At 42.5% G+C, this 14,436-nt stretch overlaps 1 protein-coding gene across 3 annotated transcripts in view; it reads right to left on the bottom strand.

The window, feature by feature from the left end:
• Positions 1–583: 583 nt before the first annotated feature.
• LOC143776698 (proton-coupled amino acid transporter 1-like) overlaps positions 584–14,436 on the bottom strand; it is a 39,291-nt gene continuing 25,438 nt past the window's right edge. For 2 of the 3 annotated variants that reach the window (XM_077266369.1, XM_077266367.1), the window contains exon 11: positions 2,257–2,672. In XM_077266369.1, coding sequence (XP_077122484.1) covers positions 2,398–2,672 — 275 coding nt within the window. In that variant the 3' untranslated portion in view covers positions 2,257–2,397. Of the gene's footprint in view, positions 2,673–14,436 lie in introns of all 3 variants that reach the window. The other variant, XM_077266368.1, reaches the window with a different exon arrangement.

The raw sequence follows: 14,436 nt of genomic DNA, 5'->3' as shown, positions 1-14,436 counted from the left end.
TCAGGTTTAAGAGGTGTAATTAACAATATACACATTTTGCACTGGAAATTCTGTAGATCTGCTTTAAATGGACCGAGATCCAAACTTTGAAATTTGTGCGTATATAGACAGGGGATGACGCCGCGAGGCAGCGTCTGAAATGCTAAGAACCAACTGCGAGTCTGCTGCAATGTTTAGGACTTGTTCACACAGTTGTAATTTTAGTCTGTGCTTGACGAAAAGGGGAGAAAAAAAAGTGATCCCAGTTTTGGGACAGAATCATAGGTGCAAACAAGCTTACATTCAAGTAAAAATTGACTAAAAAAAATACATTAAACAAAAAAGCTTTTGGCTCAGGAGTCTGCGTGACAACTGGAGCATTATATCAATCTTTTAGTCTCAAAAGGCGTCACCCTTGTCCTTAGTCTGTGCTTGGTACTGCAACTACACCCCATTCACATCCATGGGATTCAGCTGCCATAACCCGGTGACGTGAACGGTGCCGACATCTTGAACATCTTAAAACTATAAATTCTAGAACTATTAATCAACTATAATTTCCAGTTCACCACAGATTAAACACACTACTAACAAAGAATTAACAAAATCTCAAAAAAAGCTAAATTCTATTTACTGTAAATTTGGCAACAATCTGCCATGGAGAATCTCCATAATATTAAGGGTTTATCTGTGATAAGAAGTCATCGTTTCGCATGTTAAAGGGGGCTGAGATTCGTCAATAATGGCAAGTTTCTACCAGAGACAGCGCCACCCTTGTCCATGGTCTGTGCATGGTATTGCAACTAAGCCCCGGACCATATGGAGGGGAAAAGAGATTTTTTTCTTAAATCTCATACATTCCTTTAAAAAAAAGGGAGAGATCTAGTTTTACTTTACTAGAATGTAGACACCCCTTGAATGACTGGGCTGCCCAAGACTGGTGATGGGACCTTGGTCTTCCTAGCATGACCACAACCGGGATCAATGTAAAATCGCTCGGACCCTCACTATCCTCTAGAACAGGAACCCCAGTCACCGATTCCTCGCACTGTGTATGAATGGAGCAGCCGTCGGGGATGGGTGCACTGCTTCACTTCTCAAGTCATTCCCATATACTTCGAAAGGGGTCGCAGGTGAGCAGTAGACCACCTCTCAAATAAAGGAGTCCCGAGTCCAAACTTTAATGAAGTCCTCAGTGACATGAGCCATTCCCATGCGCCTTTTGTTACTGTACCTTCTTTGCCATCTTACTCCTGATCCTTCTATAGCATGAAGGCTTAAAATGGGAAGATCTCATCTGGGGAACCTCCATCTTGTCGTCAAAATGAAGACTGGTAAACGTGGCACCATGGGATGGGTACCATATAACACTATATAGCAGCCGCGAGGGAATTGCATGGTCGGTCTGGATCTTCCCTTGCTAACCATGAGGGGTTTTGAGGAGCCAGACCCTCAAAAGCTCAAGGGATTAGGTTAAAAGGTGTCCTATAAAAAAATATATATTTTTTTTACCTAACCATAGGATGATGATAAATATATTATTGTTGGGCGAGACTGCCACGATCACCGATCACAAAAACAGGGAGCCCAAAAGTCACCTAGAAGTTTGGCATTTAAGAGAGCATGTGCGACCACCACTCTTATAGACAGGGAATGGAGAAGTGGATCCCATCACCGGGAACTTTGGGACCCCCATTCATGTGATCATGGAAATCCCACCAGTCATACATTTATAACCGTGTAGTTTCTGGGACAAACCCTTTAAATGGTATTTTAGCAAACCTTATCTTTGGAGGGGGGAGATCCTCAGGATTCTCATCTCTTGGTTACAAGGAGCACGTCTCGTTCTGATTGATGCGAAAGGATACTGGACAATACTCCGTTCCCCCTTTTCCGCAAGGTTTTCCGATGGATTACAGCTGATTGCCGAGACATTCTCAGAATTTGGCAAGAGGGTCCTTTCAACAACTAGGCAACTTACAAAGTTCAGAACCCCTTATAAGTTATCCTACGCTAGAGGAAAATATCCCTACAAAATGTATTCTATAGATCTGTATAGCAATAGAAGAAAGGCTTCTTTACAGTTACAGCAGCCAAGCTACAGAATGCCGTACTCCTAGGTGTAGTATTAGCAGATACTACGAGAACAAAAAAAAAAACAAACAAAAAGTTGAAAAGGTGTACTAATAAATATCCCTTTGTGTCAAGGAATAGAATTGGCAGTATTTGCAACGTGAAAGCACAACAAGCAAAGTGTTGTTGTTGTTTTACCACAAAAGTAGCACATTTGGCAGCGATCAGGTAAAATAAATACATTCGTCGTCACAAAAAGATGTCATAAGAGCATAAATACGAAGATGGCTGCCACTAACAGGACATTCTTCACCCCTAGGCCCCGGGACGTGGAGCTCTGCACCCTCACTGCACCGCGTACAGGGTGGCGTTGACATGACCTGCACTGGAATCAGGGGCAATCAGCTCCCACAGGGTCACGTATGTCCCCAAAACAAACCCCAGGAAGCCCACAAGACTGATGATGGCGTCTTTGGCTATGACCCAACGGCTGAGACCTTCTGAGTAGTACGTGGTTATTTCCAGAAGAGGAGGAATGATTAGAGCCAGTGCACTGCTGCTGACGGATCCCACCAGGGAGATGACCATGTCCAGGCGAGGAATGAGGATTGCCAAGACACCTGAGGGTTAAAAACAAAAAAGTAAAGAAAAAGGTTTTATACATGTCTGGACTAACAACACGGCATTACTCTTATTACTATCATGGCGCTTGGCCAGCACTCTCCCTGCCATATGAATGCCGGTGTGTGTTGTATTATCAGGCCTCGTTACTAGCACGGCACGTGACCGCCAAGGCCAGCGACTGGTTGATTTGGTCACGTAAATGATGAGTGGAAACCGAGTGGTTGGTGATAACGAGAACTAATTAATGCCCTTTTCATAATTTGTACAAATTTTCCGAAAAAACTGTTAACCCACATTTATATCCATCAAGTGCGCACGTAGGTACGCAGCAAGCGTGCACGTAGGTACCCAGCAAGCGTGCACGTAGGTACGCAGCAAGCGCGCACGTAGGTATACAGCAAGGGCGCACGTAGGTATACAGCAAGCGCGCACGTATATATACAGCAAGCGCGCACGTAGGTACGCAGCAAGGGTGCACGTAGGTACGCAGCAAGGGTGCACGTAGGTACACAGCAAGGGTGCACGTAGGTACACAGCAAGGGTGCACGTAGGTACGCAGCAAGGGTGCACGTAGGTACGCAGCAAGGGTGCACGTAGGTATACAGGAAGGGTGCATGTGTGTGCTCGCATTTGTGTACTTGAATTTGTGAAATGTGTGTACAGATGAGAAAATCTATTTGCAGGACTCTGGTCCATCTGCCAGGTCTGTAACCTGTGACCGGGGGATAAGAGAAAAAACAAATAGCGTCACTTTTTTCCCAACCTAATGGGTGAACATGCAGCCAGTGTCAACTGTACACTACAGCTGACAACCTACAGAACTGGCCACAATCAATTTAAATATGGATCGACTGATTATCCACCTACATGCTGCTGTCAATAAAAACAGCAGCAACTAAACTGATAATGGCGAGTGGGTTTCCTCTCCAACACCATTGGTACACTGCAAGCTTGATCGTGGGGGCCCGATGGTTGCCCTGGCAAGTAACAGCTTTTGCGTCTGGCGAGGCACCTGGAGGGTTTAACTTCCTGTTTGGAAGTTTTGAAAACTTTCAGGGGTGCGGTTTTTAAGATGCTATCACTTTGGGGGGTTTTTACAATATATACACTGTTAAAAGTTTGTTTAAACCTACATAGGTCCATAAAAAACAAAGTTTCGTAAATTTCCTTGAATAAAAAAAAAAATTGCGGCTAAACTTTTTTGTTTAAACATCCTAACTAAATTTTAACACCCTAAGAAAATAAAAGGATGCTGCACATGCTGATGGAACGTAGTCGTGCGGGAGATGTCATTTATTAAACATTTTCTTGCAGTATGCATCTGGTTTAAGGGTAGAAACATTCAATGTTTAAAACATGTTAATTTTTTCAAAAAACATTTCTGCAAATTTTCATGTAAATTTAGATCGGCCTAATTGTACCAGTAACAAAGTACAATGTGTCACAAAAACACAAATTTAAATTGTTGGGATATGTAGGAACATTCCAGGGTTATTACCATATAAAATGACGCATTGGATTAGAAAAACTGGCACGTGTTGACACATGACCGCTGAGGTCTGTGACTGACCGCAGTGGTCAGGTCTCCCGTTGCAGTTGCATGACCGCTGCAGCCAATCACAGCCAGGTGGGGGAAGAACAGGAGAGCTCAATAGGATAGAGGATAATTAATGCATTGCTCCGCCCAATTCAGGCAAGGATGTTAGGAGGCCTCTCATCCACCTGCCTGCTACGGTGATCCACTGTGGACTTTACCAAATCTTTGGTGTTTCAGTCTCACACGGATACACCCTAAAGGTGTATGCCCAACAACGTTATACCTGCTGGTTCCCTAAATCTTATTGCTTTTATAGTACAGGTTCAAAGACGCAACAAGCTTGCCGAGAGGCCTTAGTCCAGGGGGCTATGGCTTAAGAATATTGCATGAAAATTCAGTCTGGGAAAAACAATTAAATCTGCTATTGCTGGCAGGGAAATATTCTAACAATGCGAAGAGTAAGACTTGAGCAAATAAAAGGGTTTTCTCAAATTGTATCTTGGGACCTGTAGATAAACATTTCATTGAAATCTTACCTGTGATGATAATGAGACTGTTGAAAACGCTTCTATAAAACTTACAGACACTCCGAAAAGGTTGGCTACATCTTACTCAATATTTCTTTAAAATGTTCATATAAATTTAGAAACAAAAACCTCCAGCATGTCCTGTGTATAATTACCATAGGTATCAATTTTGATTAAAAAAAAAAGTTAAAAAAACCACGCATGACACAAAAAGAGAGGATGAATGAAAACAAGGTCTTTGGCCTCATAATCTAACAGCTCCATCGGGAGTCAGCAAGTAATCGAGTGAAGTGGATTACCGGGAAGGAAGAGCCGTCAGTACCTAATGGATAAAGGGCGCCGTGGTCACTGCCGGGTCATAGAAGACTGTTCAATCTGAGAAGAAGCTCTTTAATCAAGCGATGCTTCCTGCAGTCAGTTAGTGTAGAGAGACTAAGACCACACTGAGCGCCATCTGCGAGGTATGGGGACCTCCGGCATTACAGGTCACATCTACGGATTACTGTGACGTCGTCTTATTGTAGCGAGAAGGAAAGCATGCTACATTTTTTTTTTGACAGTGAAATAAAAAATAGACACTATGATGGAAACCCAATTAGGGTTATTGGGTTCCATTTATGTTCAACATGAATCTGTGAGAATGGAACGGAAAAACAGAATTAAGAGCCTAAGCACCGATAATTCCACTAAGGCCATGTTCACACATTGCGTCTTAGCTGCATTTTTTTTAATGCAAATCAAAAGCTGTTTTACAGTACCAGAAAAAGCTATAAGATTTCAGAAATCTCATTCACACGATTGTTTTTTTCCTTCCTGACTTATTTGGAAAACTGTTGCTTTTTAAAAAAAAAAAAAAAAAACTGTAGCATGTCGCTCCCTTGAATATCGTTTTTTATTACCAATAGAAAAACTGCAAAAAAAAGCAGCACAAAACGCCGCCATCATTTTTTGCAACTTTTTTAGTTAAAAAAAAAAAAAAAAACAGGTACAGCAGGATGTGAATCCATTTATTTGTGATTTTTCCCCACGTTTCAATCAAAATGTCCTCGCCTGAACCTGGCAGCTAGGATTAGTACAGTTTAATTACCGTAAATTAGTGATGTGTGTTAAAGTAAATATTGCCTGACCAATGTGTGACATTGAACAATGCCTGACCAACTCAATGCCCTACCAATGTGTGACGCAAACAATGTCTGACCAATGTGTGTGATTGAACAATGCCTGACCAACTCAATGCTCTACCAATGTGTGAACGTACACAATGTCTGACCAATGTGTGTGCTTGAACAATGCCTGACCAACTCAATGCCCTACCAATGTGTGACGCAAACAATGTCTGACCAATGTGTGACATTGAACAATGCCTGACCAACTCAATGCTCTACCAATGTGTGACGCAAAAATGTCTGACCAATGTGTGACACTGAACAATGCCTGACCAACTCAATGCTCTACCAATGTGTGAACGTAAACAATGTCTGACCAATGTGTGACATTGAACAATGCCTGACCAACTCAATGCCCTACCAATGTGTGTAAACAGTGCCCGACCAACTCAATGCTGCTAATGACTTAGGTAATCTATGCTTGACCAATTCAACACCTCCATCCTCAGCGTTTTTTTACATTTGTAACTGTGTATTTTTTATGAACTTTTTTGTTCAGAATAGTCATTTTTTCATACTTAAAAAATCTTCTTCCACTAAATAAATTGCCCTCCCCACCCAAAAAAAAAAATCGTTTCATGGCTCCACTTACGTCCTGCACTTTGGGATCCTGAAAAATGCAGCAAAAAAGCAGCAACATATGCTTTTTGTCTGAAGCTTTTTTACTGCCAAGATTTGGCTGCGGAAAAAAAAGCACCGTGTGAACATAGCCTAAGGCTTTGTGAAGGAAGAGCTGGGTATTTGGAGCTTTGTAGCGATAAATACAGCAAGGTGGTACAATGCTGACACTCACTATTGTATACTGTTAGATGGGTTCTCGGAAAGCACAGAGAGAAGCAATTCACCATCTACAAGTGCAGATTTATGCATTTATCCTAGGAAAATGTCTACTTTGATCGGCAATGACGAGATTCCTGTGGAGGCCCCAGATGAAATAAAGAACTTGTCCAAAGCAAACATGGACAGGGAAAAAGTAGAGACAGGCATTAATCAATACCGTAATGGAAGACTCGCTATGTGGCAAGGAGACCAACCCGCATCTAATATCCACATCAACTCTGACAGCCACATAATGGGATTAAGTGAAGTTCTGACACCAAAATGTGAGGGAGGAAACAGAGGTCGGCGAGATTCTGCAAATCGCTCTCCATTGCCAATGCAATAATTCAGAGTGCATCAAATGAAAATTTCCCCTTAAGAAAAATCCTGAAGGACGCTGCATAACGTCTAGAAAACATCGGCACATAAGGAAAGTGCATCCGAGTCCTCCTAGTAACCAAGGCGGAATTATTTTCACAGATTGGATAGCAAACTCTGCTAAAAACTAATTTAAAGAGTAACCGCGGTTTTACTTTTTATGTTAGAAGTCAATAATACACGTAAAAATAAGGAACTCTAATGTATCTTATCGGCTTCATTCTCAAAGAGGAAGGAAGAGGGAGGAGCTAGTGACAGAGCTCCTCCCCTCTACATAGAATCTCGCCGGCACCAACTGTGATTTTACTCGTGAATTCAGAATTTTGAGAAAGAAGCCGATTTCTTCGATAAGACGTATTACGTCGTGTCTTATGTTCGTGTGTATTATTGATTTAGGAGATAAAAATTAAAATGACGGCCCTTTAAAGGGAACCTGACAGCTGATAGACACTGGTGTGTATGTTTGACTCTTAAATGCTGCGGCGTGTCAGAGAAAAACATACGTCAAGGGCTGCTGGGGACTAGTCAGACAGGTGGGTCCCCAGAGGCTTCTCCCCAAGTGCTGCCAGTGACTGACAGGTCTCTCCCAATACATGCATGCAGGGAGAAACCTGTCACTTAAGGTGAGCAGGTGGGGAGAATACACTGAGGACCTGCCTTTCCGACCCAGCGGCTTCTCAAGTATGTTTATCACTGAAAATCGGCAGCGTTTTCAGTAAAGGGAAGCCATCAGAAAATTAATCAGGTTTTTGGTTTATTCTTATTTTTTTAACAATTTGCCAATTTTTTTTTTTTTTTTTTTAATATTAAATAAACCGTAATCTTGCAATTTTCACACTGGCCACTAGGGTTATTTTATGCTCATACTTCCAGTTCTTCACAGAAGACTTTACAGCAGCCTCATTATCTTTACAGACAAGCTTTTTTTTTTTTTTTTTTTTTTTTTTTTGGATATCTTGTTCAGATCAGAAGCATTTTTTTAAATCCAATTTTAAAGGGATCTAATTTTTAAAGGGATCTCTAGCTTTAGCTCATCTCTCAAGGAGTGCCAAAATCTGAACTGAATACTTTTTCCTCCTATGGACCGGTTGAACAATGAGTACAATGGACTGAAAGGTGCAGCCACAACCTGTGCCCCAAGGACAAGGAAACAGGGAAGAGTAAAGTGGTACACGGGTGCCCCCTCCACAGTGAAGCAGATTTCCATTAATTCCACAAAAACTCCGATGGGAATTGCCAGCCCCAGTGCGTCAATAATTAGAAAAGCTTTCCATACGTTGTCTCCTCCATTATCTAAACATAGGACTTGTCGCTCTACGGACAGTCCAAGCCCTGAAGGGCCACAGGGAAAAGCTGCAGATTTTAGGTTATGTTAACCCACCGAGTACCCAGGAATATTCTCACATTGTAGAAGGTGTGAGCTATACAAAGGTGACAAAGGTCAGTGTTTAAAGGGGCTATCCGCGAATTACACCACCGAGACCACCTAAATAATGAGAGCTAGAGTCCACATCCATGGCCATTACCCCATTCACACACTTCAGCACCAGTGATGAGCGAACGTGGGACCCCGGTTCTTGTGATTGGTGGGGGTCAGACTCCCCCCAATGGGCCATTTTTCGTTTTGGCCTCTATTTTTTTCCCTTCTCATCTATCTTCCAAGAACCACAACTTTTTTTTTTAATATTTATTATCCAGTCTATAAAGCCGTATGAGGGCTTGTTTTTTAATTCCCATGACAAATTGGAGTAGTTTTGAATGACACTATTCACTTTTCCATATAAATGTTCTGAAAAACAAAGAAAACTAAATCTGAAATGATTTAAAAAGAAACAAAAAAAAAACAAAACAACAATTCTAACATTCTTCTTTTTGGGTTTCCTTTTTACGTCTTCAATGTGCCGTAAAAATGGTCAGTAAAATTACGGCGATATCAAAACTTGAACAATTTAGGATCATGGTAAAGAAATAAAAAATTTTGAAAAAAAAAAAAACCCACACAATTTTCACACTTTCAGTCTTTATATCCTTAAACCAGTTAGTCATTCTGTACAAATTAACAAATAACATTTCCCATACGTCTACTTTACACCTGCGTCATTTTTAAACATCATCTTAAATTTTGTTAGGATGTTAGAAGGGTTAAGAGTTTCGCAGCAATTTTTCATTTTTTCAACAAGTTTACAAAACTTGTTTCTATAGGGACCAATTCAGATTTCCATGGACTTTGCTGGGCCTATATATTGGAAACTCCCTAAAAAAGTAATGACGTTTAAAAAAAAATTAAAAAAAAAAATTAAATCTTACATCTAAAATGTTGCTTTAGCTCCATTTTTTTTTCACTTTTGCAAGCGGTAACACCAAAAATGTGGACCCACATTTTCTTAGGCTACGTTCACATTTGCGTTGTGCGCCGCAGCGTCGGCGCCGCAACGCACAACGCAAACAAAAACGCAGCAAAACGCATGCACAACACTGCGTTTTGCGCCGCATGCGTCCTTTTTTTCATTGATTTTGGACGCAGCAAAAATGCAACTTGCTGCGTCCTCTGCGCCCGGACGCGGGCGCCGCAGGGACGCATGCGGCGCAAAACGCAAGTGCGGCGCATGCCCATGCGCCCCCATGTTAAATATAGGGGTGCATGACGCATGCGGCGACGCTGCGGCGCCCGACGCTGCGGCGCACACCGCAAATGTGAACGTAGCCTTACCCACTTTCTTACAAGCACAGCGACACCCAAAATGTAGTGACAAAGTTCTGTTTGGACAAACGGCAGGGCCCAGAAGGGAAAGGAGCAAAATTTTCATTTTGGAACACAAATTTGTCTCAAAGAGACGTCGGGCACCATGTCACATTGGCGGGGCCCACAGGGTGCCTAAACAGCAGAAACCCACCACAACTGACCTGATTTTGGAAACACCAGTCAAGGATTTTATCCAGGGGAACAGTGAGCATTTTGAACCCCTATGTACTGCACATAATTTGATAACATTAGGTCGTCATAATGAATATGTCATCATATCAACATCATTGTTTTTTGTAACTTTTGAGAAAATCTCTACCTTAACCCTAAGTCCAACCCTAACCCCAAGCCTAACCCTAACCCCAACCCTAACTATAACCCCAACTATAACACCAAGACCAACCCCAACCCTAACTATAACCTCAACCATAACACCAACCCCAACCCTAACTATAACTCCAAGACCAACCCCAACCCCAACTATAACCCCAAGACCAACCCCAACCCTAACTATAACCCCATCCCCAACTAGAACACCAAGACCAACCCCAATCCTAAGTATAACCCCAACTATAACACCAAGACCAACCCCAACTATAACCCCAAGACCAACCCCAACCCTAACTATAACACCAAGACCAACCCTAACTATAACCCCAACCCTAACTATAACTCCAACCCCAACTATAACACCAAGACCAACCCTAACTATAACACCAAGACCAACCCCAACCCTAACTATAACCCCAACCCCAACCCTAACTATAACCCCAACCATAACACCAAGACCAACCCAACCCTAACTATAACCCCAAGACCAACCCCAACCCTAACTATAACCCCAACCCCAAGTATAACCCCAAGACCAACTCCAACCCTAACTATAACCCCAAGCCCAACGGCAGAGAATGAAAGACAAATTAAAAAATACAAAAATGTAATCTTGATTAAGGGAGGAAATGACACAGGGAAATGAGGGATTATCAAAAAGGTTCACAGCAAGGTACAGCCCAAGTATTTACTAATTATTGGGCTTGATCCCATCGCAGTGATCAAAAGTCAGCAACCAATATGCGACTGTCGGGCGTAGGTAGGCAGATCTTAGTGGGCGCACTGAGAATGCACCTGCCATTTTGCTTCAGGAAAAGGAGGAGGGCCAGGGGACCATGGATCCAGTACAAAGGTACCAAGGGGGCTTGAGGACATAACATGTCAGAGGAGACAAAAATTATTTTTTACACCCGATCTCACTTTTTGATTTACGTTATCGCCGTTATTTGTTGTATAATAGTGATCATGTGATTGGGGATTGGATAAAAACCCGGCCCTGATCGTGTTTTCCAGGGTCTAGCTGAGACCCTGGAGATTTTAAAACTCTGGCGGGCGCTATTACCTTATTCCCGAAGGCCCTTTAGCTGCCGCAGTTTTAATGAGTACGGTTAAACATACGACAATATCGAATGTGTATCTTTTATTTATTTATTATGGAATTGGGAAAAGAGGGGATTTACACTTGCATATTTTTTAAACTTTAATTAATTTCAATTTATTTTTTTTAGTGGACTTGAACCTGCGATTGTTTGATCAATTAGTACATAGTGAAATTGCTGTTCTCCCATGAAGCCTAGGGACAGAATTTCAGCAGGATCCTGCTGCCGTGGAGATGGCCTCAACAAGATACTGCACATGCCACCATCAGTGATTGATAGTCAGCAGTGGCATCTAAGTGGTAAAACAGCAGTGATCGGAGCTTGCCCCGATTGCTGCTATTACAGGCAGATGCCAGCTGCATAACCACAGCTGGCACCTGCTTCCGAGCCCTCTCCGTACACCCAGATTGTGACGTTCAGGTACACCAGGGTACTGCATTGTATTCCTGAAGACAAGAAGCAGAGATGACAACAGACATAGCAGTAGATAAGTGTTAAAATGAATCTGTCAGTAAGACCAACTCCTTAAACTGTATATAGGGACATGCAGGTTTTTAAAATGTAAATCTATCGACTCCTTTATATCTTTTATCTGTTGCTACATTTCCCAACAAATTAAGAGTTTTAATTCACACTTAAATTTGATGTTAAGTGCGTTGGGTGTGACCGAGCACTTCCCAAGCTTGTGTCTCCAGAGGTTGTTTCAATTACACAGCATCAGTCTCTTGAGCTTGATTTATAGCTCAATGTCTGACATCTGTGAGTTATCGATCATGCTAAAGAGGCTGGCGCTGGACGGGGAAACAACCTTAAGAGGCAGAGGTTCAGGAAGTCCTCTGTCACGCATAGAGCACTTAACATCTCATTTGAAATTTCTTTTGAATGCAGCAACAGATAAAATTAATAAAAGGTGTGGATTGATTTACATTTGAAAGACCTGCATGCTCATATGTGCGGGCTCTTTTTTTCTTTTTTGGGTGGGGGAGTTGAATTATTGACAGATTCCCTTAAAGGGCTATTCCCGCCTCATAAATTGATGGCATGTTACGAGGATGTGTCGCAATATGCTCGAAGGGGTCTGACCGTGATCGTGAAGGGGGCGCCGTGCTAACATTTCCTAACATAGGGTGACCACACTGACAGCAGCGGCAATAGGAGATGTCTGTAATTTGCTCATTCTCTTGCATTTCACACAAAGCGCCGGATGCGTAAAAATAAAAAAAAATCATAGGTTCCCCACCTCCTCTCCATTATAAAGGGGCTGACCTGTCAAATAACATCACTCTTTCTGCACGGACGGCTTTGGTGGGTGCTCTTAGGGTTAGGATGAAACTCAGAGCTCAAAAGGCAGATTATGGCAATCCTGGAGCTCTTACGTCGGAGAAAGCTCGGGAAGAGTGAGGTCAGAGACATGAGAGGGAAGTGATGCCTTGTACCTCTGGTCCAGGGCATGAAGGGCAAAGTAGAGAACATTACAGACTTCCTACAGCCATACTGGACGACGCATGAAGAATAATAGCATCGCCGTAGTGCCATTTAGTGGGGCCATGAGACACGTCATAGCCTGATCTTCGCCCTGCGGTTCGGGAAAGATCATTTGGGTAACAGTGGGGACGGGAAGTATTCAGAACTCTTTACATTTTTCACTCTGTTTCATTGCAGCCATTTGGTAAATTCAAAAAATTTCATTTTTCTCTCATTAATGTACACTCTGCACATCAACTTGGCTGAAAAAACCCGAAATGTAGAAATGTTTGCAAATTTATTAAAAGAGAAAAACTGAAATATCACATGGTCATAAGTATTCAGACCCTTTGCTCAGACACTCATATTTAAGTCACATGCTGTCCATTTCCTTGTGATCCTCCTGGAGATGGTGCTACTCCTTCATTGGAGTCCAGCTGTGTGTAATTAAACCGATAGGACTTGATTTGGAAAGGCGCACACCTGCCTATATAAGACCTCACAGCTCACAGTGCATGTCAGACCAAATGAGAATCATGAGGTCAAAGGAACTGGCCAAGGAGCTCAGAGACAGAATTGTGACAAGGCACAGATCTGGCCAAGGTTACAAAAGAATGTCTGCAGTACTCAAGGTTCCTAAGAGCACAGTGACCTCCATAATCCTTAAAGGGAAGAAGTTTGGGACCACCAGAAGTCTTCCTAGACCTGGCTGTCCAGCCAAACTGAGCAACTGTGGGAGAAGAGCCTTGGTGAGAGGTAAAGAAGAACCCCAAGATCACTGTGGCTGAGCTCCAGAGATGGAGATGGGAGAAAGTTCCACAAGGTCAACTATCACTGCGGCCCTCCACCAGTTAGGCCTTTATGGCAGAGTGGCCCGACGGAAGCCTCTCCTCAGTGCAAGACATATGAAAGCCCGCATAGTTTGCTAAAAAACACATGAAGGACTCCCAGACTATGAGAAATAAGATTCTCTGGTCTGATGAGACGAAGATAGAAATTTGTGGTGATAATTCTAAGCGGTATGTGTGGAGAAAACCAGGCACTACTCATCTCCTGCCCAATACAATCCCAACAGTGAAACATGGTGGTGGCAGCATCATGCTATGGGGGTGTTTTTCAGCTGCAGGGACAGGACGACTGGTTGTCATTGAAGGAAACATGAATGCGGCCAAGTACAGAGATATCCTGGATGAAAACCTCTTCCAGAGTGCTCTGGACCTCAAACTTAGCCGAAGGTTCACCTTCCAACAAGACAATGACCCTAAGCACACAGCTAAAATAACAAAGGAGTGGATTCAGAACAACTCTGTGACCATTCCTGACCGGCCCAGCCAGAGCCCTGACCTAAACCCAATTGAGCATCTCTGGAGAGACCTGTAAATGGCTGTCCACCAACGTTCACCATCCAACCTGACGGAACTGGAGAGGATCTGCAAGGAAGAATGGCAGAGGATCCCCAAATCCAGGTGTGAAAAACTTGCTGCATCATTACCAAGAAGACTCATGGCTGCACTAGCTCAAAAGGTGCTTCTACTCAATACTGAGCAAAGGGTCTGACTACTTATGACCAGGTGATATTTCAGTTTTTCTTTTTTAATAAATTTGCAAAAGTTTCCTCATTTCTGTTTTTTTCAGTCAAGATGGGGTGAATAGTGTATATTAATGAGAAAAAAATGAATTTTTTTTGAATTTACCA

The sequence above is a fragment of the Ranitomeya variabilis genome, chromosome 5, assembly GCF_051348905.1.
Source record: "Ranitomeya variabilis isolate aRanVar5 chromosome 5, aRanVar5.hap1, whole genome shotgun sequence".
NCBI lineage: Eukaryota > Metazoa > Chordata > Amphibia > Anura > Dendrobatidae > Ranitomeya > Ranitomeya variabilis.
The sequence above is the reverse complement of the archived record's forward strand: the minus strand, read 5'-3'. Positions and strand labels throughout refer to the sequence as shown.